This window comes from Gossypium raimondii, chromosome 7 (genome assembly GCF_025698545.1).
Source record: "Gossypium raimondii isolate GPD5lz chromosome 7, ASM2569854v1, whole genome shotgun sequence".
NCBI classification, from domain to species: Eukaryota; Viridiplantae; Streptophyta; class Magnoliopsida; order Malvales; family Malvaceae; genus Gossypium; species Gossypium raimondii.
Genome location: NC_068571.1, coordinates 48,771,137 through 48,798,630, shown reverse-complemented (window position 1 = coordinate 48,798,630; position 27,494 = coordinate 48,771,137). Strand labels below are relative to the sequence as shown.

Below are 27,494 nucleotides of genomic sequence, written 5' to 3'. Positions count from 1 at the left end.
ATAAAAATTTTAAAAATTCCATCTCGATTTTAATTAAAATTTATACATTTATTTATAAAAAATGCAGCGCTTTTAACGAGATATCATTATTGATTGATTGTTAGTGTAGATTTATAATTATAATATATTAAATATAAACTCTTTATTCTAGCGGTTGATTGAATTTTAATTCGATTAGTATGAGTATTGTTGTTACTGTAGGAAGACGTGGATTTGAGTGCATAGAATCACATTATCCTCCTATTTATGGGTTGGAGAGGAGCTATGAGTAATTTTAAATATTGTGTCAAAACGAGCGGATACTATGAAAACCTATAATGAAATTGTTAAAAAAATTATTTTATGATTTTGCCATTAGGTTTATAGTGGTTGCTGGGTGTTTTGCTTCGAAGTCACGCATAAGGGCAATGATAATTAGCAAAATGATTTAAGTGGGTTAACTTAATGAAGGTGTAGGTGTAGGTGAGGCCAATTTTTATTGAAGTAACCAAAAATCAAACACCAAGTTTAAATTCATATATAGGCCTACCAAGTTACAATGATGGTGTGATTGCTTTTGCATCAATTTATAACTTCTTGTTTTTCTATAAATCTCCTAAAATCCCACAATTAACATTGATTTTGTTTAACATCTAAGCTTTATGTTATACTTGTAATTATTTAACATTTTGGAAGTTTAGGGTTTACTCTTCACTTTAAAAAAAATTATATATTCTTAAGCAGGTAATATAGGTTTGAATTTTGGAGACGATATTGTTTAAAAAAAACCCTAAACCTCAAATATGAATCGTAAAACGAAAATAGAGTTAAGTTAAATTGGACCCTTAACTGGAGGGCATGCTCTCCTAATGCTTTTTTTAAAGATATATTATAAGTACTTATACTCTTTGTAGTTTTGGAATTTATTCCCTATACTTTTTTTTAGAAATTTAGTCCTTCTACTTTTTAAATTTTAATATTCAAGTCTACCTGTTTACAATTAAATTTCCATAAAAAATATTTTACACACGACAGAAAGAATTGCATACATCCTCACATGCTTGACCTAAGATTTAATTTATGCTGTCCCATCCTCATCCGCAATGAAGACTAGCACTGAAATATTGTCAAAGTAATGTACATACATATATATATATACATATGTAGATTCAGTGATAAAGGTCATAGTTGTGAAGCAAATTAATCAAATTGTGAACTAATCAAGGGCTTAAGGCAATTAGGACAAAGACTAAGTACAGAGATCCAAAACGCTGTAATGAAAAGACAAAGAAAAAGGAGAGGAGGGTTCCACAAGAGAATGATGGAAGAATTTGAACATACTCTCCACAAAAATAACATCATTGGCTGACCAAATTATAAAAAAATAAATAAAAATGGACCCACTATTTCTCTTTTTTTTTTCTGCAATAAAATTTAAACACGGTAGTTCCCTTGCTTACATAGATTTATAGGTCCTTAATCCCAACATTATATTATTTCTCATTTCCCCAAGTGGAGAACAAAATGATGAGGGGTTGAGTGAACTTAGCATGTGACATACCCCTCTCTCCCTCTCTCTAACTCAATCCTTTACTATGTATGCATGCATACTCTCCATTAAGACTGCTATACACCTATTCAACTGTGTAGATGCTATGTATGCATACATTCTGCAGATCATTTGTAGGTCAAATGGTAAGTAGTGTGGCAAATGGGCCACAAATTTTTGTTGTTTATCTTGAAAACACACAAAATTAACCAAGCTTTTAGGGGGGGGGGGATTCATTAGAAAGTTAATTAAAGAAGATAATTGAGATCCCCAAAAATATTTTTAATAATTACACATTTGAAAGCTTTAATGATAATAGTGGGCAGTGGTTGTGGGATGTGTTTGAAGAGACCAAAGAGGATTTCAAAAGGAAGAGGGGCCCAATATATTATGATTAGATGCCATGTTCTCCCATTTGGTTTTTGTTTCAAAAGATGCTTTAATATGAAGATAATGCGAGGGACTTACAATGTAAACGCCACTTCTTTTGACAACAATAACCTTATGATTTTGACCTTCTAAAGGAAAAACAAAAAAGGTTAACTATTAACTAAAGAGAAACTTAACCTCCACTTACTACATTATTTTCAGTTCAATATATATATATATATATATATATATATATATATCCTAATTAAAGAAACAAAAGAAGTCATATGTGAGATTTCTAAATGCTCAAAATTTCAGATTTAGTTTTTGTATTTAAAAATTGTAGTTTAATCATCAATCATATATCATCTCATATGAATACAACCTGATTAACATGTCAAATTGGCAAATTCTAACAGAAATACTAATAATGTTTATGATTGGACTAGAATTTTAAAATTGAAAAGTAAAATGACTTAATTTTAATTAGTTTCTCAATATAATGATTAAATCTCAAAATTTACCAAAATAGCTACACATTTTAACGATATAAATATATATAATATTTTAGCCGTGATAGAAAATTATTCCAGTACATTTCTTTTTAACAATTTTAATAAAAATTGATTTAATATCTTAAATTTTAACATCTAAATTCTTTCATATTTTAAAATTAATTTTAACTTTTCTTATAAGAATAACTAATTTAATATTAAAACACTACTAACTTTCATATTCACAAATTATCTAAAAATTATATTTATAATTATAACACCACTTATTTTGAGAACAAACATGCCTATGATTTAGACCTTCTAAAAGAATAACAGAAAAAGGTTGTATAAGGTTAACTATTAGCAAAAGAAATTGAAATTTTGGAAAACTTAACCCTTCAATTACTACATATTTTAGTCCATATATATATATATATATATATATATATATATATCTCTTCAAAAATCATATGTGTGAGATATATATATATATGATAAAATTTAAGGTTTAGTTTTTATATTTAAAAACTAAAAAAATTATTTTTCAATTTAAAAGTTTTAGTCTAATCATTAATACCATTAAAAATTTTTGTCAAAATCTGTCAACTTGATATGTTTATTTTTTATCAATCATATATTGATCAATATGCCAATTTGCCAAGTTTTGAACGAAATACTAATGATGCTTGTAACACTCCTCACCTCATCCGAGTAAGAGATGCTATATTTAAACACTAAACTCGCCACTTAAACATATTCTTGTTTCATACATAATTCACATTTTTTGTTTACCAATAAACCTAAGTACATGTCAAACTAAAGTCTAATATACATATACACACACTAAAAGACTTGAACTTGAAACTTGAAAAGAGGCTTGAACTTAAAGCTTGAGGAGTGATGTGATCCGAACTGAAGCAACAATCCTCGATTCTTTTCAAAAGTTATCTATCACCTATGCGTTTAAAACAAATGCGTTAAGCTACATGAATAATTTAGTAAGTACTCAACTGAATTCAATTTTACTATGTATATATATACAATTTAAATAAATTTTCAATAACATTTATTCACATAGTTTCTTTCACTAATACACTTAAACTTTTAATTTTTTTTTCCAAAACTTAGAATCATTTAAATTAACTTTATAACTTATACTCTTAACTTCAACATATATTATCACTAATTAACTTTTGCATTCACATATCAAAATATTTCTCTCATTTCACAAATATAACGTAAACACTTAATTTGCATATATCTTTTAACACTTAAATCACATGTTCACTTTTATCTTTATTTTCACATATTATTACATATACACCTTTATTTTCACAATATATCACTTTTGTAGTCCTTAGTGAGTCTCAATCCGAGTTTCAATAATTTTGTTACATTGCATAGCTCTAGGCCAAAATAGAACTCTTGGCCTTTAATGGAACTCTGGTAACAGAATTCTAGAAAACGTACAAAACTCCATTAAACACATTACCTATCCCATTTCTCCTCTCCTAATCCCCTCCAAACCCCCGCAACACCAACCCAATTCCCATCCGAACCCCCAACCCCTCTCAACTTCAAAATCATTTCACCATCACATATCATATATCCTCTTAGCTTATTAAGGCATTTATTCACAGAACAATTTATTCGTTCATTTTAGATCACATAAACATATACATAATATTTTCATTTTACACATTCACATATTCACTTTCATATAACATACTTGACATATCACATATATCACTTTGTATCACTTACTTATTCACTTTGAATTTCATAACCACATGCGCTTACTTCCTCATTTCATTAATTATTTCACATGAACACAAACATATCTCATATTTACAATACTTTACACTTTAGATTTTAATTCAATTTCATATAGCACTTTGCTTAAATATTTATTTCACTACTTGAAAGACACGTAGTAAATTTTGAACATTTTACAATTTAATCTCTAAATTATGAATATTCAATATTTACTTTTATAACACTTCAATATCACTTTTCACTTCATTTAAACCTTTGATCACAATGTTTATTTCACATATCAAATCTTATACTCTTTACAATTTAGTCCTTTCTATAATAATTTCACTATACTACATCTATTCACTTATCAATTTATGAAAATTAAATAAATTTTCACTCTTTATAATTTAATCCTTAGTTTCATAAAATTCACTAATCACTAAATTATCACTTTATCATTTCTTACATTACTAACATACCTTTAATTACATATTCACTACTAAATTCAATATACATATTCAATAATCTTAAGGCATAATTGCAAAAAAAAAAAAAACCCTCAACGTTTGGGGGCTTTTGTTTTGTGCCCTTAACCTTTTTATTTTTTAATTGACACCCTCAACGTTACGATTTTTTCATAAATCAGCCCACTTTTAATGGTCAACATGAGTTGACCGTTAATTAAATTGTAGGTCAACATAGTAGCCCATGTGGCATGCCACATAAGCGCGTCATAGATGACATCATCTATTTAACAAAATTTTTTCTCTCATTTTCTCTTTTGCCAAACACCACTTTTTTTATTCAAAACACATAGTTGCTGCCATTTTTTTTCTCTTATTTTCTCTCTTACCAAACACCATATTTTCTCTCTTACCAAACACCATTTTTCTTTTTCAAAACATATGGTTGGCTCATTTCATCTACAAGAATCTCCATTAATGCTTTTGTGCAATTTTTGTAAACCCACACCACACTTTCAACTTAAAATCATTGTTTTTTTCCCACTGTCAGCTGCCATTTTTTTCTCTCATTTTCTCTCTTGCCAAACACCATTTTTCTTTTTCAAAACACAAAATTCTTGAACATGTTCTGTCGTTCATTGATCTTCATCTTCAAAATTTTCATTCTTGAACATGAAGATTGATTAAACTTGATGATTGCTTAAGCTCATCAAATTAACACCCTGTTTCGAGAAATACAAGGAAATGGGATTATTGGATTAACAAGCATTAAATATTAATGTTGTACTACTCTATTTCATGATTTTAGTCTTTAGATTCTCTTCATGTGTGTAATAATATTCAACGGGCGAAAGTCTTATGCGAGATTGTGGTACATAGAACCATTCAGACTACCATCTGCCAAAATTGCTACCCTCAGGTACGAATGGAGCTAACAATTCACGCATGCGTGTTGAGTTTCATTTTATAAATATTGTACTCTGTTTTATAAACTTATTGTCAATTTGACCCTCACATAGAAATGAAGTTGGAAGGGATAGGTACAAGGAATGAAGTGGAATGGATTGGATTGCTTGCAGTGCAGAAAAAGCTGAAAGATTAACCAGTGTTCCACAGCCATCATTGTAAATAGATATCGAAACAGGTTTCTGAAACTTGTGCAGCATATTATTTCATGATATTGTAATTATAGTGTATCTTGTTTCCATTATGTTGGACAAATTGGTTAGTCTGTATAAAAAAATGATTTGGATTTTCCCATCAGCTGCTTTTATGATTGTTAGATAGAAAGTAGTAATAAAATAGGAAAGTGAGGGATGGGAACAGAAACAGGATAGTAAAACAAGGATGGTTTGGAGGTTAGGTAATGAAGAAGAAAAATGGTGTTTGGCAAGAGAAAAAATCAGAGAAAAAAATGGCAGCCGACAGTGGATGATTTTAAGTTGAAAGTGTGGTGTGGGTTTACAAAAATTGCACAAAAGTATGATTATAATCATGGTAATGGAGATTCTTGTAGACGAAATGAGCCAACCATATGTTTTGAAAAAGAAAAATGGTGTTTGGCAAGAGAGAGAATGAGAGAAAAAAATTTGTTAAATAGATGATGTCATTTATGACGTCGTGTGCTTATGTGGCATGTCACATGGGCTACTATATTGACCTACAATTTGATTAAAGGTCAGCTCACATTGACCGTTAAAAGTGGGCTGATTTTTGAAAAAATCGTAACGTTGAGGGTGTCAACCAAAAAATAAAAAGGTTAAGGGCACAAAACCAAAAGCCCCAAACGTTGAGGGTTTTTTTTTTTTGCAATTATGCCTAGTCTTAATCCTATCTTATTTAATTATTTACTCAAATATTCAAATTAAAACAAACCAACTTGAATTCAATTAAATACTTGCATCTCTTTTAGCCAAAACCTCACTTTCTTTGCTTTTGTTCTCTTCCTTTCTCATTCTCATCGCAATCTTTCACTTTTCTTCCAACTCTCTTTTCTTCTAATTTCTTACTTCTTGCCTCTAAGATGTTATACAAACTCTTCTAGACCTGTACTTCATCTTATCTCTTTGATGGCTATGAAAATTTTCAAGGTTTTGAGGTGAAATAGTGAAATTTTATGACAAAGGACCAAATTGTATAAAAATTAAAGTTTCTCTCCCCTTTTTTTTTTTCTTGAAAGTGGCGTGAACCGCTTATATAAAAGATAAAGAAGTTTCTTCATTTCTTCATCAAAATATCTCAACTAATTTAATAATAAAATTTTATTTTTAATATATAAAATTCTAACTTTAATCATTTTAATCAAATAGCTAAGATTTCATCTTATTTTTCAATCTCATCCAATGGATCATATTTTTCCAAAAACCATGATTTTTTTTTCATAATTATCTTATTTAAAAAATGATTATTTTTCCCTTGACTTTCTCTACCATTCTATTCTTGATTCATGACATTTTCTTGGTATAATTACACTCCTAGTCCTTCCTTTTTTTCTTTCCCTTTTATTTTTGCTGCCCCTAGCTGCTACCTGTCAGCCTTTCAATTGTGTAGAAAATTCTACACTTTTCCTTTTGATTTTGTTTTAGTCCACTTATTTCATCATCCAATCAAATTTTAACACTTTTCAACCTTAATTTCTATAAATTTTGACAAACTTTCCTCAGATATGGGATTTTAATCCCATCCTTTTTTCTCTAAATATCAATTAAATATGGAAAATTTACATTTAGATCCTCCTCCATAAAAATGGGAAATTACACTTTAGTCCCTATACTTTTCTATTTTATTCAATTTAGTCACTATCTCAATTTCCAATTTCCACATATCAATATATCTCCGTGTCACATTCATGAAAAAATTCTAAAATTTTGCCTTTTCTCTAAAATGGTAAATTTAACTTTTAGTCCTTCAACTTTTAAAATTTGCAATTTAATCCTTACTAACTTTCATTATTCATACTTTTTATCCAAATATTTAACTCTCCTTTAAAATACTTGTTGTTTCTTAGAAACCAAAATTTTAGGGTATTACAATGTTAATTATTGGACTAAAGTTTTAAAATTAAAAAAGTAAAATGACTAATTTTTAGTTTCTTAATATAATTATTAAATCTCAATTTTACCAAAATAAAAAATTAACGGCATATTTTAACCATATAAATATATATAATATTTTAGCCTTAATAGCAAATTGTTCTAGTAAATTTCTTGTTAAAAATTTAGAAAAAATATTGATTTAATATCTTAAATTTTTCTAAATTTTCATACCATATTTAAAAACATTATCTTTTTTCTTAAGAATAAGTAACATGATTTTGACTCTTAAGAACATATTAAATTATAACACGTTCACAATATGGATGAAAAAATTAAGTAAAATTATATTTATAAAAATTTTATGTAAAAATCTAACAAGATTTTGATTTGAATGTAAAATTGAATCTTCGGTATTTTGGTGTTATAGGTTCAAATCCCACCATTTGTCGAATTTTTAAATTTATTCTAGGTTTAGAATTTTCGTTCTTTTTTATATAAAAGATAAAAAAATATTATCATGGTAATTTTTTTATCAAAACTTGTATAAAATAATGATTAAAATTCATTTTAACATCTAAAAGGCATTTATCTCTTTCTTCTTTTCTCAAGATTGTAACCCCATAATTTACAGTTACTTTTTAGCTCTAGAGATAGGTGAAGTTGTTTGTTGCTTCATAAACTCATTTGACTAATTAAAGAATTTTCACTTTCTTTTTTCCATTTTGAATAATTAAAGATATTAACAATAAAAAGTGTTAATACCAAATTAGAATAAGACCCAAATGATGATAATCAGTCAAATTGGGTGTTTGAGGTAGATTATTTTATTAACTAGATTTTAGCACCTATCTAGACAAAGGGCATCTCAATATTTGTCTCACCAAGTCCAAGATATGGCTATGGGATGATAATTGTCCTTTCTTTTTTGGAGTGGGGGATTCAACCAAGATTTACTCTTGAATTTTCATATTAATTTAGCTGATGTCATACTAAATATTTTTGTTAAGGAACTATATATATATATATATATTTGTACAAGGTTTATGAATATGTTATATTTATATTTAGTGAGTTTATCTAATTTCTTATTAGTTTGATTGGTTAATGTCACGAATTATAATTTTCTTGTAAACTAAGAACACCTACTAGACCAAGACCTCGTGACTTCCAAATTCTGTGAGCTTGTAACTTCATAAACCCAAGACTTTGTAAACTGACACCATAAGGACCATACTACTGGCATGGACAAAATATTTTGTTATCTGTATATCACATATATCCATCGTCCTAACATGATAGTCCATACTTACGAAAACAACACAACAATAGGTCAATTGAGTTTAAACGAGTACGAAACTAATATAAGGATGACATGTGATGTCTAGGAGGATAACTAAAAACTCCCCTTTTAAGGCTCACAAATATATAGAGGTTTTTCTCTTTTATCACACTCTTATCTCTCTTCCCACTCTCAAACTTCAATATCTCAATAGAACTCAAATCTCGACCACCTCTACTTACTTATGGCTCTCCACCATTAGATGAACTGTCACCTACCACCACTATCCCAACTTTATACCAATAACATATAATAATGTACCTAATTTGTTTTAATTTAGGTAGTAATATTTGTGTCGATTACGAACTAGTTCAGTTTGTACCTAGAGGTTGTAATCTCGAGGAGATAAATGTGAGAAATGCGTTCCTTGTGAGGGGTTTAATGAATTAAAGGTAGCTGAAAATTAGAAAAGAAAAAAGGGGTAATATCTTAGAGGCATGGTGAAACACTAAACCATTCATGATAGTAAAATTTGATGAAGCATAATTTTGTTTTAGAATGTGGAATTATGAAACCAGACATAACTAGATCTTATGATTATGCTGATTTTGTTAGTTGAAATTGAATTGGATACAACTACTATAAAATCGTAATGATGACTCTTATTTGCTAACTTTCTTTCAAGACAAAACCATCTAATTACTAGTACTACCTACAAAGTGCTAACGAGTTAAAAAGGGTGACATTGCATCACAGCTCAATGCGCACACACACACAGTAATAAAATAATAGAAATATTAAGAAAAGAAACAATCCTGAGTCCTGACGGCTCATGCCAGGCCCAGCCATGATATGATAATAGTTCAACATTTATATATTTACGTATTTTGATGCCATAAAAGCAATAAAAATGGTAAAAACTAAAATCCCATTTCTAGTATTTAATAAAAAAAATTCAAACAACACAATCTCAATATGACAATAGCATTGGACATTTTCAGTGAGCACATAAATCTCAATAGCCTCTAACATAGAAGATTGTCAAGATGTCCCACCCACAATATAACTGTCTCAAAATTCTTATAAACCCTACAATAGTAATGAAGCCAAGATAGCAGTAACAAAAACACCAAGTACGGTCCAGGGGATCAACGGTAGCGGCGAAGGGAGAGTGTGTTGTTTCTCTTCCAGGTTGCCCTCCTTGAAGGTCGAGCCTTGTGGTGCAAGTGCCCCTTGCCACGAAGACCCCTGTATTTCTTGCCAGCAGAGGTCAGTCCTCGGAGTTCCCTGTGCTTGTGAACCGGATTGCAGATCCAGTTGATTCTTGGGTCATTGCGGATAGCGTTGTGAGCAGGATCGACTAATATGACTTCAAAGTATTTGTAAGTTGAATCCTACAAAGAAAAAGGAAACAAATCGGAACATTAAGCACCCACAAAGAGTTGAGCATCAAACTCCATTTTAAAATCAATACAATTGATTGGTGTGAATTGATTCCCATTCAAAATAGATATAAAATCTAAAGATGCAAGATATAACTTTGTTTAGTGCTATTCATTATGCTATGAGAATAAAATGTTGCCAATGGAATTAATCAGTCATTGTTCTTTAGATGAATAACTAATGTTAATAAATTGGGCTCGGCTCTAAAACTCACCTCATTGATCCAATAAGAGTTCACGACCCTAAGACCACCAAGCTTCCGGCCAGCTCGTTCCTCTGCAACTGATCGTTTGCTACGTTGGAATTTCAGCTGGGTAACACCCTGGTTTGTTGGCTTTCCATATACAATACCCTTAGGAACTGGTCTCTTCCTCCCACCACGCCTTACACGGACACGATAGACAACATAACCCTGTTAAAAGAAGATTAGCCACCAAATACAACATACACGCAGAGAAAGTATTAACAACACATTGAATGTCCTTACCGCACAAATGAAATCAAGATACCACTGTAAATATGTAGGAGTTTAAAGAATATTAAAAGACTAACAAGGCATCAGACATTAATCAGGTAGAAACATTACCACCCCAGCTTTATCCAGAAGCAGAAATTCCCAGTTAAGTGAATACAAATAAAACAAGGAAAAAATTGTCCTTGCATGCATAGAAGTTGAACTAGGCACTTAGTAAATCTATTTAACACTAAGAATAATTTAGAACTCCAGTCACCATGCACTTCTGGTTTTCAAATCTCAGGATAAAAAAAAGTTTCCCTACCCGAAGCTTCAGTTTCCTTTGGAATTCTTTCTCTTGTGGCTTTTAATTCGATGAACATTTCAATATGCAGTTTTGAAAACAAAGGATAATCTTAAAACTAGAATGTGTTACAACTACGACAACACGTATGTAATAAATTAAAAAATACAATATAAAAAATCAGACCTTATAAGGTTGCAGTAGCATAAAACAATATTTAAAGAAAAATGATACATCAATTTACCTGCTTGGCTTTGTACCCTAATCGACGAGCCTTGTCAGGGCGAGTTGGGTGGTTAACTCGCACGATGGAAGGGTGCTGACGGTACTCCCAGCACCTCACCCTCTGCAAGAACCTCATCACATCGGATTGCTTCTTCCTCCATAGCTCTGACACGTACTTGTAAGCCCCTAATTTCACAAAAATCACAACAAAAATTAAAATCGCCACAAATCATAACCCAAAATACCAAAACAAACATCTAAATAAATAAATAAATAAACCATTTCTCATAAACTAGTCTTTGAATCTAAAAACGAAAGCTGAGAACCTAATCAGTAAAAACCAAAGCTTTAGCAAGCTTCTAGATTCTAATTAAAGGACATTAAATCAAGCTGAGGAAAAAACCGATTAATTTACATAAACAAATAAACAAACCCCAGATTTCAATTTATCATATTAACATCAAACGAGAAAGCAAATGAGAAATTAAAACAGTTGTTAGAATAATGATTAATAGATGCGAAATGGTAAAGAAAAATAGCGTACCCATGGCAGATTGAGCTCCTGCGGTGTCTGATTTGGGTTTAGAAGGAGCTGCTGCCCAATTTGAAATAATATTATATACTTAAGAAGTCGGAATCTCTCATTAGGGTTTTAGAAGGCATGACAAAGGTTATTTGAATTGACAAATTTACCCCCATTGTTTGGTCCTGTTCAAGTGGGCTGTTGGATCGATCCTATCTTTCGGACCATGTTTGAAATGGGGCCCCGACCTGTTTATTTTTTTAAAATTTGAAATGTTTTGGGCCAACCCTATTTTCCCTTTTATCTCATCAAATATTTAAATTCGTATTTGTAAATATAGTTTGATAACACTAAACTAGTAGGTACAAATTTTGTTGAATTTTCTTGTCTAAAATTTTCAAATTTTCTAAGTCAAAATATTTAGTGAAATATTGTTGAGTGTGAAAAGAGGAAGATGATGGTTCACACTGTGGAGGGATGTTGAGAGTCATCATATTAAATTGTTGAGAGTGAAATAAAGGAAAAAGAAAAAGAAGTACGTAATTGATGCCCATCATGGAAGTGCGCTGATAGCCGCTTGGCCAATCTGAAAGTTTATGTGGTGGGATTGGTTGTAGCAGTGGAATTCTTGGAGATGTTCTTGTCGGGATTAAACATGTTGTCCATGCGCATTGTATCAAATTGTTGAGGGTGAAATGAGGAAGAAGAAAGATAACAATTCACATGGTGGAGGTGTGCTGAGATGGAGGTTGAGCAATCTAAGTACATAAGAAGAAGAAAAGGTTCAAGGGTTCTCATCAGATGAGTCATGTCATCCACACTCATTGCACTAAATTCTTGTGGGTAAAAAAAAGAGAAAAATGATAGTTCATATAGTGGTGTGTTAAGAGCCGCTACACCAATTGTTGAACATAAAACGAAGGAAAATGACGGTTCACACAATAAAAGTGTGTTAAGAGCTGCTTGAAATGGAGGTTCAACAAGATAAGCACATAACAAAAAGAAAAGGTTCAAAAAGCAAGACTCCTTATAGCCAAAGAAGGATATTTAGCAACGATGTTGATTGTCCTCTTATCCTGAGGCCTAGACACGTGTATGCTGGCCTTGCATTGGTTGGCTCCTTACGTGCATCATAACCTTCTTAACTAAACAGTGATGAGATTGATGGATTTAGTAATCCAGACTGTGAATAAATTAATATGGAACTGATGGAGTTTCATGTGTGGTTCATGTGAGGAAGGGGCTCAACACCTATCTTGGTGAGATAGATTAAATGCATTTTATGTATCGATCACGTAGGTATTGGCGAAGATCAACCTTATTGAGAAGTCGTCCATAGACAAGGTTGTCTTAAACATGATTGGCAAGACCTACTTTGACGAGACATGTATAACATATATAATTTAATAATAAACTATTTTAAGATCTAAAATTTCTTAATTTACTAACATCGAATTCACATATAGCATATTTGAGAGTTTAAATATTCTATTCAAAATAGTAAATCAGATTGGATAACACAGGATATCTTCTTCTTCTTCTTCTTCTTCTTCTTCTTCTTCTTACAATTATTACATTCCTAAAGAAAACTAAAGTCCGGAGTGACAACTACCCGTTGACCAACCTCACCAATGACACAACACTGTTTGCTTGCGGTATTGAAGGCAGCAACATCCTGTGCGAACACACAATCTTCACCAGTCGATGCCTGCATTTAATTTCTTAACCTATAAGCTTCCATCAAAATATATTTATTACTAAAATTCTTTACAATATGCATAAGCACCAATAGATAAAACTTGGAAGCCACATCCATAGATCAAACTGTCACTGCAATCCATGGAGAAATGCACAAAAAGATGATACAGATTAGGAATGTTTAGTAAACCTGTCAATAGGGAGGATTGGATTGGTTTAGAATGAGGTCAATTTTGGATTTAAAATTTTCATATCGTTTCATGTTTGAGTTTGGGTCACTCTTGTATTCTAGCTATTTGGGCCTGCTAGTCGGGTCATTTCGGGTTTGTTCGATGGGTTTGACACTTGTGTCTGTGTCATTTTGGGTTACTTGTTGGAGCATTTTCATGTTTAGATCATTTTAAGTTATGGGTCATTCTGGGATCATTTTGAGTTCGAATTATTTTGAGTTGTAGTAATTTCTGATTTCGGTAAATGCATGTATAGGTTATGCTTCGGTAAGTATCAAGCAAGGTATATTTAAGACTTACATCAAAGAGTGTTTCTCCTATCTTCAACTTGACCGCTCCGCTCTTGTAAACCAGCATTTTCCCCACATATCCCTCCGGCAGCTCTTCCAACCGGCATCCTTTCTTTAAAGCTCCAAACCTATCAGATGATACCGAGTGCTCAGCTTTCTCTTTCCCCTTCTTGCTAACTGGTTGCTTAATTCTAGGAAGATTTCCGGGGAACTGAAAGAAGAGCATCTTTTGTTTGTCACCTTCCTCCTGTCACCAATTATCATTATTTTAGATACTTTTCTCACAAATGTAGAATTTAAAGGGGTTGGAACATTATTATTAATATAATCACCAACCAGTAGCCCAAGATCTGATGCAGGATTAATAGTTGTCTCATCATATTCCTTTTTAGCAGTCTCTACAAATTCTGCTTCATCTAGAAGTTCTACAAGCAAGACACGAAAACATGCTCAATACATATTAGTTCAAACAGGCAAAAGTGTATGACTAGTACTTGCAAACACAGGTTTCATTCAAATGAAAAGAGTAATATTATCTCAAATTGCCTCCAGGGAAGGTAAGAAGACACTTTTGGAGTTCATTTGACTCATTTTCGACGCAGAAAACCTACCAGGGTCACCCGAGTAAGGTCTTCTCAGAGGAAGGGTAGTAGGATAGTAAGTGCGGTTGTAATCCTGCAATGTCATGGAACCAATCAGTGCCAGTTCGTAAGAGACGAATGCAGGCAGGAGGTTGCTCTCATTCACGGACACATGAACAAAAGGCAAAATTTTACCCATGGTTCTCTGTATTCACTCTTGACTCTTGGGGCTGGTGCTTCAATAGCATCTGAAGAACATATATCAGTGCAATCTTCTTTGGAAGTCGAAGACGAATCATCTAGGATTCTACCAGCTCTTTTATTGCCATATGACCTCAATGAAGTGGATGATGGGGCTCCAGGACCAAATGCAATTTGCACTGAAGCTGCAGACTCAAAATTTGAAAATTACCAGCAGAAAATTCCGTGCAAACTCGAAATAGCTAATAGAATATAAAGGTGGAGCTCTTATAATCCTTCATCATGTAAACTTATCTAAACCACAACAATAAGTCATGCATTTCAACCGTACCTAAATGCTTTCTTCTAACCTCACAATGGTTTTTTTTTTTTTTTTTGCTCGTCTTTTACGAAAAGCTAGTTAGTATGCTACTGAATTTCATTATCTATCTTCACAGATTTCATGTCAACTTCGAGTCGGGAAAGAAGGATTAAACTCAGGGACCAGATTTTTGCAGGACAAAGCTAGGCACCAATTAGGCTTTACCTTGACTACCTAGCAGAAAATACCTAGAGAAATTATAGAACACTTTATATGCCTACAAGAAGATATCATATGAAGGGTATTCATTGCTAGTTTATATGATTATAAGCCTGCTATCATCAATCTATTCTATGATTCCTGTACAAAAACTAGTACACAGAAATGAAAGAAAAGCTCATAAGGGATTACATTTCTTCTCAACTTTCGGCTTTTGTCGCGTTAGATTCTCCTGCAAAATGCAACAGCAAACATATGAGTTTTTGGCCAAAGAATGTAAACAACTTGGATGCAAATGGCACAAAAACTTATCTTACTCATAGAATAAAAGCCATTCAATTCATGTATTAACTTTTTGTTGTGAAAATGAACAAAGGGTGTTTGTTCAATCTAGGGATATTATATGCTGCTCGCCACCGTTTGGCAATGCAGGCAGAAACATGAATGAAACAAATGTTTTTGCAATGTCAAAATTCAGAAAATTTCCGGCATCACTAAACCTTCTATGGTCCACATGTATACTACTTTACTTTTAGTATATTTTGAAAAAGAAATTTTGTTTTCACACAAATGCTAATCAAATTTTGATCCAAAATATATATATAATTAATTTATTTTATTTAGCAAAAATAATGTGTAAAAATTATCATAAATGATATTACAAATACAAGTAATACACATCTGAAGCCAAAATCAATCAACTACTAAAAATTGATAACTGAAATATGTCCAAACTTAAATCAGAACAAAATCCGAATAAATCCTACACATGATTCATACAAAATAAGACTCAAAGGTTGTCACGATGTGAACCTTACTATTAAGCTAATGCCACATCCAGATTATTATTATTTTAAAAAAATCATAAATTCTGCAATATATATTGAATAAACAAGTATGCGTCAATTGTACAAACAGCCCCTACTGGTAGTGGTAGTAGTGACTTACAAGTAATAATATAATAAAAACAAGGTAAACAGATTATTTATACGGCCAAATAAATCAACTCCCTAGCATGGAAAATATTACGGCCAAAATGAACCAAGGACCTGAATTTAAAGAGAACAGAAAATCAAGATACAATATTAGCAAAAAAAAGAAGCAGCAAAATTACGTACGTTGAAACGTCCAAGAAGATATTGCGCCTGAGCAGCTTCTTCATCTTCATCACTCGTTTCACTGCATTTTGACCGATGAATAAAATTTACGCGTTATTTGAAGTATGAATACAGAATTAGAGAGACCAAAAAAGAAAACTGAGAAAAGAAAAAGGGGGGAAATAGGAATTATACGATTTGGCAACAGCGAGTTTGGGCTTTCTTGAAGATTGAGGAGCTTTAGGAGCGAATCGGACCTGGAAAAAGAACAGCAAGGTTAAACCATGACAAATTTAACTAGATCAAAACGTTACATCTCGAGATCTCGATAATCGACGGAATAAAAAAATCGTGGAAGAAAACTGAGAAAATTATTATGATGTTTTTTTACCTTTCGCCGACCAGAGGAAGGCCCGTCAACATCCATGGCGGTTTCAGAGTTTCCGGTAGAAAGAAGACGAAGCAGGGAAGACAAAAAAAATTATCAAAAAAGTGAAAAGGGAAGCTTCGAACCCCAGACCTCGAGGATGAAACAATGACTTTACCACTAGGATCTAACAAACTTTATGTCACGTTTGTACTTTTATTTTATCTATCTCTAAATTTTGTACATTAATTGTATATTAATTTATTTAGGGGTGAGCATTCGATCAAGTCAAAAAATTTTGAGTTAGTCGAGTTGACAAATCCTATTCTAGCAACTAAACTCAACTTAAAATTTTTTCAAATTGAATCGAGTCAAAAAAATTTTAAGTCGAGTTAACGAATCCTATTATTTATGCTTAATGTTGTGTTTACATAAACCGATTATTTAACAAGTAGACGAAGTACAGAGTTTTGCCTTTTCTTATTCAAATTTTTGGATAACTCAAATTGTGTAATTCATATTTGAGTTAAACCGAAAGAATCGATTTTTTATTCGAGTTGATCCGAATAACTCGATTAACTCAAATTATTTAATTTTGTTTTAAGAATCCTAAAAGAGAAATTATTAGAATAATACTATATATTAGTGATTTTTATGGAACTGTAATGAACAACAAAATGAATAGGATCAAGACCTACATTAGGAACTGCATTAGTGGTGAATATGAGATAAAAGGTTTCCTCATAGCACATTTTCGGAATCTTTTGTCTAAGCAACACGTGATTGATCATGTTATATCCAGAAAAATTAATGAGAAATTGAAGCAAGAAATCTCACAATTTTCAATCTTAATGCAGTGCAATCCCTAGGATTGGATGGCTTTTCCAATCTTTTTTACCATGCTTTCGGGGATGAAATCAAGGAAGATGTCATTCTCATGGTAAAAGATTCTTCAACACAGATGAACTTCCTACCAATATTGTCTTGATACCAAATAGTGCTACAGTATTAATATTTGTATAGGTTAAATAGTATTGTATAAGTCACTAATGGGTAATATTGAGAATAACACCACAGATAAAGCTAGTTATAAAGAGGTAGTCATTCATGAAATAGAAATGTCTTCTTCTTAACTCTTTCTTTCTTTTTGGTAAGTGTTAAAAGTAATATATTTTATCCTCGTTCTTAATGTGTTTTTGGATGACTATTTTATGTAAACGGTGAATTTTAAGCTCGTAATCCTTTAAATTCATGTTTTTATACTTAGAAGAGCATTTGAGAGCAAAATGAGCGAAAATCGAAAAATCAAAGCGAGTTACAGAGCCACATGGGTTGGACCATTCCACACGACTGTGTTGATTTTGCGAATTGCACTCCGAACAGTGGAAAAATGTAATTTTTAGGTTTTTCAGTCATTCTAAGACTTATATATGTCAAAAATAAGAAGATAGGAGTGAGCCGTCATAGGATACTCAAGAAAACAACTCGAAAAATACCATTGAAGCTAATTCTAAAGCAGATTTCCATCCAAATTGAACATTCCTTTTTGATTTCTTTGAAGATTATTATCAGTTTCTTTGCTTCTTGTGGTTATACTATATTTTGGATATTTTTATTTACTATCATGAACTAATTTTCTAAATAACTAAGGAGATGAACCCTATAATGGATCTATGTTTGATATGCATAAATCAGAGGAGGACTAGCTTCCGTTTAAGAGTAGATCTTGCGTAATTGAGTGGAGTTGCATGCAATCCTAGTAATAGGATGATATAAATCTACTGAATTAGAGTCAAATCTAATAGGGGAATCCATATATCGAGTTAATGCGATAATAGGAGTTTTAATTAGAAAGAAATTTCAATTAATCAACCTAGAGTCAGTTGCTCTTATTCTTGAAGAGAGATATTAGTATAATTTAGGGATTTTTACGGATCAAGATACTAAGTGAAGAAATTGTGTAATTTAGATGAATAGTGGCAGATGGAATCTAACTATACTATTAATTGATAGGTGCACTTACCTTAGTCAAATTTTTAGTTGATTTCGTGGACATCACTTTTCCTTCTATCTTGTGTTCTTATTTCTTTCTTTCCCTTTCTTCTCCTCTTTTATCTCTAAATTTATTGTGTAATGTTTTGATACACAAAAAATTAGTCAATGCCCTAACCCATTGGTTGTTATAATTTTGCTTATAAAGTCATGTCAAAGTTAATGTCTAATCGAGGGAGTTCTTTGTTAAAAGAATCTATTTCACAAGCTCAAGCAACTTTGGGTTGAGGTGGCAATTTGTACATATTTGGTGCCTAAATTTTTTTTTACATAATTAATATCTAAATTTAAAAATTATAAGTCAATCGGGTTTTTTTAGGTACTTGAAAATATTTGACATGACATTAACGACCAATATCAATGGCAAAGAAACCTCACATTTTGAGATATGATAAAAAATAAACTTATAAAATATATAAAATTTATATATAGAGAATAAACCTAGATTCAGTCTATTTGTGCGGTTCATTCTAGGCATATTTTTTAATATTTTTAATAATTTTAAATTTTTAATAAAATATTAAAATTTTACATTATTATTTTAAAATTTAAAATATATAAAATCTAAAAAAATATTTAAAATTTATAAAAATATTATTTAACATTAGAAGAAAGTTGGTAAACTAGTAGGAATTAGTTTTGGTTATAATTTGCATGCCAATAGAAAATCGATTAAATATTGGATTGCTCACCAGTCGAATAGGCTTATGGAAGGTAAAGATTTGCAGCGAATAACCTTGTAGAAGGAGCAGCGAAATTGTAAAACATAGGCCAGCCTTGTGAACCAAATACCCGTGTGGTAAAATCGATGTAATCCGATATGGTTGTTTGTTAAAATTCCTCCTAAGGCCAAATGTTGCTCATTAAAATTCTTCTTTTGTATTAAAATTTAGATTACATTTTGCCTATTTTACTCAAAATATGGAGAAATTAGTTCTTCTACGTTAGATCGAAGAGCAAATTAATTCTTCTATTAAAAATTCCATCTATTTTTACTATTAAAAATTGATCAGCATGAGGTACATGTGGCACGCCATGTGTTATATTATCTTATGATTTTATTAGCCACTCTAGTTTTTAACAGTACAAATAGATAAAAATTTTAACATAAAGGATTAATTTACTATTTTATATAATGTATGAGGTCCCAATTTGCTCATTTTTTGAGTAGAGGGAGTAAAATGTAATCTACCTCCTAATACAAGAGCCTTTATAATACTATTATTGGCTAAACCGTTATATATGTATGTATATTGTTGTGTATGATAGATGGAAATATAGTGCATTATAGTATTTGTAACACCCCCTAACCCCAAACCGTCACCGGAACGGGGTTACGAGGCATTACCAGACATATCAAACAGTTTACGAATAATTCATAATAAAATAGCAATTGTAATATAATTGTATAACTAAATCCATATAATAAACTTTTGAAGTTCAACACATGAATGAAAAAGTGAAATGAAACTCGTTCAAATACTCCGAGATTTTTTTTTTTTTTTACAAAATTTCGGCAGCATTTTGGCTTATTTTTGCATAATACCTCCTGCAATTAAAACCATAGTATTTCCAATCTCAACCAATTCAACCAATTCATTTCACATTCTCAATTCCTATTCTAAATACCTTCTAATCAACTTAATCAACATAATATCAATTTAAATTTAACAATGTAATAAATTAAATAAAGATCGATAAACTTCTTTCATTATAATTCATAAACTTATACTACTAACATTTTTAATCATTCATACTAAAACATAATAACATTTATACACATCCTATGTACATGCCACATTACCAAGGAAAATATACATCACCAAAAGTTTGCTGAAGTCGGGTCTGGTTTTGGATGCTGGATCAGTACTTGACCTCTACAACTGCAAGACGGAAACAACTGCGACACCGAGTATGCATATACTCATGGTATCACTATAATTCAATTTATAATTAAATACATTAAATCACACACATACTTTTCATTACAATTATCACTACTAAGAAACAATTCAATCTTTTAATATTAGCAATTAATTATATATAAATATCATTCTTATTTCTTTATTTAAAATTTCACTCTTCACATATAATATATCATTCGAGATTAGTTTTTATCAAGAATTTATTTCATTTATCCCTATTAACTTGACTCGGACTCATGGATACACGTTCCAACCAAACACACCAAGAAATGATGAATTCCAGAATTGCAGAATAAGAATAATATTCGACACACAAAGTGCCGAACCGAATACGATAAGAATAAGATAAAGATTCTACACATAAGTGCCTAATCGATGGTGGCAAATACCCCGTACTCTTCCATATCCTATGGCATGCCAACTATATCCGACTAGCCCGACTAGTTAATAGGGTATTTAATTCACTTTTCAATACAATTTCCATCTTAGTTCAGTATCGATTATAAATTCCTTATTTCAATCAGTTTCACAAGATACAAGAATTTATTACTTCAGTAATTTCACAATTTAATGCAATATACATAACAATATTCAGATTTTCACAATTCACACAAGACTCAAAACAATATCCAAGATTTCATAATTCATTCGGTTTGGTTTAAATTTCAATACCACATTATAAATTATCATTTATTAAACACTTACCTTATAATACTTACCACACATAATTAGCAAATTAAACACTTAATAATAACAAAATATATATGAATTATAGTGATACAAACCGTGATTCTCGTGTTTATTCCTCGACCACTTTTTCTTTTCCTTTCCTTGTGGATGCCTCGGTGCGATATTAGCTACGAAAAAATTTAAGATAATTTCCATAATCATTAGCATAACACAAATTATTTGCTGAAATTTTCATCTAACTTTTACTTTAACTTCAATTTAATCCTAACTAAACCTATATACTTTCTTTTCTCAATTCATACCTTCTTACTACTCAATTTCTTGCCAAACTCACATTTAATTATCTAATTTTTATCATATTTTCATAATTTCGAATTTATTTCAATTTAATCCTTAGATTTCAAAATTTATAGTTTAGTTTACAATTCAATCCGTTATTCAATTCCAAACAAAATTACTATCAATTAAACCCTTAATTCCATCATTTAATCAACATAAACCCTACTAAAAAAAAATCTATTAACTTCCAAAACCTCAACTTATTTTCAACAAAACTTTGTTTTAAACTTCTAAAACATCCAAATTAAAAGAAAAGGACTTGATTGACTTACCAAGTTAAATTCCAAGCTTTAAAAACCCTATTTTCCCTTTTTCTTTCTTTTTCTTCTTTCTCCCCTGTTTCTCCTCTGTTTCGTCTCTTTCTCTGTTTCTTTGTTCTTTCTATTCTGTTTCTTTTCTTTTGCTTTGTTTTTATTTCCTTTTATTTTATTTACTTTATACTATAATAATATATTTATTCTAAATATCTATTAAATATTCAATCATATATTCACATTTGTACACCATCAACACCATACAATTGTCACTATTTAATTTGTTTACCAAATAAAAATCTCATAATATAATTAATTAATTAATTAATATATTTTACTTAAATTTTAAGTAATTAATAATTATAATACAAGTGTATATTTATACATTATTACACTTGTACCATCTTATCACCACACATTTGTCTTAATTTTAATTTATTCCATAATAAAATAATACAATTAATATAAATTGCAATTTAAATAAATAATAATAATAATTATTATTATATACATATAATATTTATATATAACTTAAATAAGTCTTGAATTTAACGCATGTATGCCGCCTCTTTCCATGTAAGTGGCTTAATTGTCACTTTAGCCCTTTTTACTTTCTTTTAATTTATAATTAGACTTTCACTCTTTATTCGATTTGATCCTTTTCTCCTAATTATTCTTAATTAGACTAAATTCACCTAATTAAGCACTCAACTAAACTCATAATTACTTCTAATAATTATTTATGACTCATTTTACTAAGACGGAAGCCCGATAATATACTTTTCCGGTGCCCACGGATTTTGGGTCGTTACAGTATTACTTAAGGGAAAGATCATAGCATAGTCAAAAATTTTCTCAAGGCTTACCAAAATTTTGGTAAAAACATACATAGATAAAGATCCAAGACCAAGAAAAATTCTCTAAAGCTTCATAAAATACAAAGTGTAACAACCTCAAAACCCCTTTGGTCGTAAATAATATGAGATAAAATCTTAACGAAATAAGGCATAAGATCAAAGAAAATGAAAGTTGCAAGATCTCAAAAGAGAGTTAAATCAAGAAGCATGACATGATGTATTAAGGAAGGGACTAAATCGTAAATATGTGAAAAGTTTTTTCTCAAGTGTAAATATTCAAAATTTAGCGGATCAAAGTGTAAAAATGAGAAATTTGAAGGACCAAAAGTGAATATAATCCAATTTACTAAGATATGGAATTGACATGTAGGGACCAAATTGAATAGGTGAAGAATTGTGAGGGACTAAATTGCAATTTTACCAAATTAAGTGATGATTCAAGGATGGAATTTTGAAAGATCATAAAGGGTAAAATGGTCAATTAGAAAGAGGGAGAATTCTAGAATGTAATGATGATGTTGATGATATTTTGGTAATTTTTTTAATTAATTAGTTAAATATTATTTTATTAATATTTTACTTAGATATTTATTATTATTTTATTTAGAAAATGGTAGTATAAAAAGAAAGGAAGGATGAAGGAAATTTATCATCTTTCCAACGTGAGCCAAAGGGTGAGAAAGGAAGTTTTCTTTTCTTTACAATTTAGTCCTTTGCCATGAAAACTTACATTTTTACCCAAATTTTTTGAAAATTTCCTTAGATATTAAAGAGAGAAGATGAAGTAGATATTCTAGAGAATATGTTCATCAATTTAGAAGCAAGAAAATAGTAGATGAAAGTTGAGAAATGCATGGAAATGAAGAAGAAATGAAGAAATTCTTGACAAAGGAGGTAAGTTTCACATTAAACCTACTTGTATTTCAATAGATTGAGTTAAAGATGTTTTAGTGAGATGTATGAAACATGTATTTAATCTAAATACTAGAAATAGAAAGTATTTGATGAAGAATAGACTTAAAACACTAAATTGGTAAGAGAGAATGTAATTTGTATGGTGAAAAGTACTAAGATTAAGAAATGAATATGTAATCTACACATAAACATAAGTGGCTAAATTGTATAGTAATCAAAACTATGGCAATTATGTGTGATTGAATGAAAGATAGTGCAAAGAACCTTGGAAAAGAAAATATTTTCATTAAAACAGTTTGACTTAACTTTGAAAATTCACCTAAAATTATAGAACTTTAGTTAGATATTTAATTAAATATGGAATTAAAGCTTATTGAGTCTAGTTTCATATGGAAGAAACGGTGAAAGAAAAGGGATTTTATAGTTTGAGATATATTAATTTTCATGAAACAAGGTCGGAGTGGATTCGAGTTCCCCTGTTCTGACTTTGAAAAATCATAAAAATTGTAAAAAAAATGATTATGAGTTTAAATTTATATGTTTAAATTATTAATGAGTCTATTTTCAATAGAAAAAACGAAAAAAATCATCCAAACCCCGTACTAAGAGATAATTAATTTTTAGTAAAGAAAGGTCAAGTCACAAAGCAAATGTAATAGGGACAAATTTGAGTAATTTATCGTCTTGATTGGCTAAATTATAAATTCTAAAATTTTTATGATAAAAAGATATCTCTGAGCCTAGTTTCAAAAACATCAAGAGGATCTTAATTTGAATTTCGTAGCTCAAGATATAAATAATTTAGTGACTATGATTCAAGTGGACAACTTTGATATGAACATATAAGTAAATAGTGGAATTATAGACAATGTTACATATAAGCATGTTATATACTAAAACTAAAGATTCTAATAAATATATACATAAAGGATGTGGAATGGAGAGGAGGAGGAGGAAAATATATATGAATATATATAGTAGATGAATTTGAAATATTTCAAATGGTTGTAAGTGATGGAATGATTAATACATGTGAATATGTTTAAACGAATTGATAAAATAATAAGTGAATAATTGTTAATTGATGTGATATTGAATTCTAAAATTTTATGAAGAATTAAATTGATTGGCACAATTTAGAAATAATTATGAAATATACATAAAGTGGGTAAACTACTTTGAAATTGCAAGTCCTCCAATGGTCTTATTTGTAAAACTTTAATATTTGTGTTAATTTTTGTAAACTTTGTTATCTTTGATTGAGTTTTTATGAGGACTTGAGATTAGAAATAGATGTAAGTGGATGATATGTAAAATGAAGTGGCGGTTATGACATCTGAATACGGTTCAGGTAAAGATATAAAAAATAAATAAATAAAAATAAAGAGTGGAACTTGTAGAAAAATGGAGACGGCGTCACGATGACAAGTTCACCATGTCACGATGTGGAAACCCCAACGTCGCGACGACAGTTCAAATTTTTTTATGAACTATACAATTTGGCCTTTGATCAATTGTGGATGTTTTAATGAGCTCCTTTAACTCATAATTAGTTCTATCGTAAATTTAATTATTACTGAAATGAGTTAATGATCTATATTAATCAAATAATATGATACATTGATTTGAAATTTTCAATAGTTGCTTCGGTAACGAATGTGACATCCTGATGCCTTGACTCGGCGACCGGGTCGAGTATAGGGGTGTTACACAAAGAGAGTTCTCAAAGCTAAAAGATGATCATAGAGTTCAAAAGAAGTGTATAAAAGTTGTTATGAAAATAAATAATATAAAACATGGCAAGAAGTTTACAAAGTGCTAAAAGCTAATAAGAGAGTATAAAGATAGTTATGATAGCCAATAGTATAGTCAAAGTCCTTAATAGTATACTTAGCATAAAAAGAGAAAAGATTGTTAAAATTTTCTAATAGACTCGTAAAGGTGACATATAGCTTTACGACATATAGTATTTCAAGAGATACAAGGATTAAAGCTTAATAACAAAAATTAAAAGATTGAAGAGATACATTGTTATGGTATTCGCTATTATCGACCTGTTACTCAACTATTCGACTGAGATCGACTCGATCCTCTTTACTCTAACAGTGATAACTTGTATAGTTCACTTGTGTGGGCCCGCGCGTGGAGGGTTCGCATCTCCGTATGAGTTTGCACGTGGGGTGTTCGTATCATCATGTAAGTGAACCCACATCTAAAGAACACGAATTAATCTTAGAATAGAGTACGTGTTGGCATACATGAGAGCCTACCTAGAACGTCACAATGATGAAATGCATAAGATACTATTTAAATTTGCTGTTAATAGTTATAACTTATAAAGTATTTTATATGCCTATGTTAGAGTTTGTATGAGTTTTGAGGAAAGCTCAGCACATGAAATTTGATGTTTTTGTACGTAGGTAATTGATCTCGAGAAAAAGAAAGAGTTGTACTTCGAGTTGCGTCAAATCAAGAAAGCATCTACCATTTTAATGTGAATATTTTAATTTTGGTTCATGGTTGTGTCATGTATATCGTCAGTTATGATAATGCATACATTACTACAGGTTTAGATGTATTCGAGGCCATTTTAGTTTTGGTTGTGTTTATACGTTATAATGCTAAGTTTTGTGCCTTAAGACTATGATACGAAAATGTATATAGTGATGGTATGTAAGTTTTATATTTTGAAGGATGTGTCTTTTTGGTTTTGAAGAGAGTTTAGAAGCATCTTTTAAAGTCGTCGAAGAGCGAAAGCGAGTAAAAGGTTCATGGTTGTTTGAGAGTAAAAGCATGTGGAGAGTGAGTGTTTGATTAAATTGAACATAAAAGGTTCATGTATCTTGATAGAGGTATTTTGGGCAACCAAGATACAACATGGATTAAGGATGAGCGTTCGATCGAATCGAGTGAAAACATTTTGAGTTAATCGAGTTGAGGAGTCTTGTTTTATTATTCTAACTCAATTTGAAAATTTTTAAATTGCGTCAAGTAAAATTATTCGAGTTAAATTAAAAAAAAAACTAAACATATTAAATTAGCATCTTGTTATCATATAACTAATTCTATTTTAAAGCATATATATTTGAAAACTCTATTAAAGTAAAATAAGATTAAAAAAAGATACTTTAGTACGATGAATTAAATCGTTAATTTACTTATTTAGATACCCAAAATTATTATTTTAAAATTTTTTGAACTTTTTGATATATTTTTAGATTTTTAATTTTATTTTTTTAAAATATATATAATTTGGAATTTTATAAATTTACACTAATCAGTTATGTGAGTTATTCAATAATTATAAAGTTCAACTCGATTCAAACTTGAAACTTAATTACTTATTCAAATAACTCAATTCGATTAACTGGAAATTTGAAATTTATTTTAATTTTTAAAGTGTCAGGTTACTCCTAACTTATAGTGTATACTTGTGTAACTTCTATATCTTAAAGGTTTTGAGTTCGCCTTGCGCTCTTTTGCATGAATTTTTGGGTTCAATCCACTCTTTTGCATCACGTGTCGGTTATTCATCGGGTAGTTATGACTCGAACCTTACTTGATTCTGCCAAATTGAGCTGAAAAAGGATAACGATTCGAGG

At 30.4% G+C, this 27,494-nt stretch overlaps 2 protein-coding genes across 2 annotated transcripts; both read right to left on the bottom strand.

Moving 5' to 3' along the window:
• Positions 1–9,838: 9,838 nt before the first annotated feature.
• Positions 9,839–12,065, bottom strand: LOC105785242 (60S ribosomal protein L15-1). Its single transcript, XM_012611220.2, has 4 exons — positions 11,898–12,065; positions 11,373–11,539; positions 10,585–10,782; positions 9,839–10,321 (listed from the first exon to the last, which is right to left on the bottom strand). Exons 1-4 carry the CDS (start codon positions 11,899–11,901, stop codon positions 10,076–10,078), a joined length of 615 nt encoding a protein of 204 aa, XP_012466674.1. The 5' UTR covers positions 11,902–12,065; the 3' UTR covers positions 9,839–10,075.
• A 1,228-nt stretch (positions 12,066–13,293) lies between these two features.
• LOC105785249 (DNA-directed RNA polymerase III subunit rpc4) lies at positions 13,294–17,031 on the bottom strand. The gene is made up of 9 exons (XM_012611231.2): positions 16,885–17,031; positions 16,689–16,750; positions 16,515–16,575; positions 15,589–15,628; positions 14,871–15,061; positions 14,706–14,769; positions 14,431–14,519; positions 14,105–14,341; positions 13,294–13,584 (listed from the first exon to the last, which is right to left on the bottom strand). The coding sequence occupies exons 1-9, from the start codon at positions 16,918–16,920 to the stop codon at positions 13,456–13,458; spliced, it is 909 nt and encodes a 302-aa protein (XP_012466685.1). The 5' UTR covers positions 16,921–17,031; the 3' UTR covers positions 13,294–13,455.
• Positions 17,032–27,494: the final 10,463 nt, after the last annotated feature.

Excerpts from the sequence above, each read along its gene's own strand:
- LOC105785242 (XM_012611220.2), bottom strand. Across the intron at positions 10,783-11,372 it reads TAGGGTACAAAGCCAAGCAG|GGTTATGTTGTCTATCGTGT; the intron begins GTAAATTGATGT and ends TTCTTTTAACAG. Across the intron at positions 10,322-10,584 it reads ACTCTTATTGGATCAATGAG|GATTCAACTTACAAATACTT; the intron begins GTGAGTTTTAGA and ends TTTTCTTTGTAG.
- LOC105785249 (XM_012611231.2), bottom strand. The coding sequence starts at position 16,920 with ATGGATGTTGACGGGCCTTCCTCTGGTCGGCGAAAG. Across the intron at positions 15,062-15,588 it reads GCCGAAAGTTGAGAAGAAAT|CTTCAGTGCAAATTGCATTT; the intron begins GTAATCCCTTAT and ends TTGAGTCTGCAG. Across the intron at positions 14,770-14,870 it reads GTGAATACAGAGAACCATGG|GATTACAACCGCACTTACTA; the intron begins GTAAAATTTTGC and ends ATGACATTGCAG.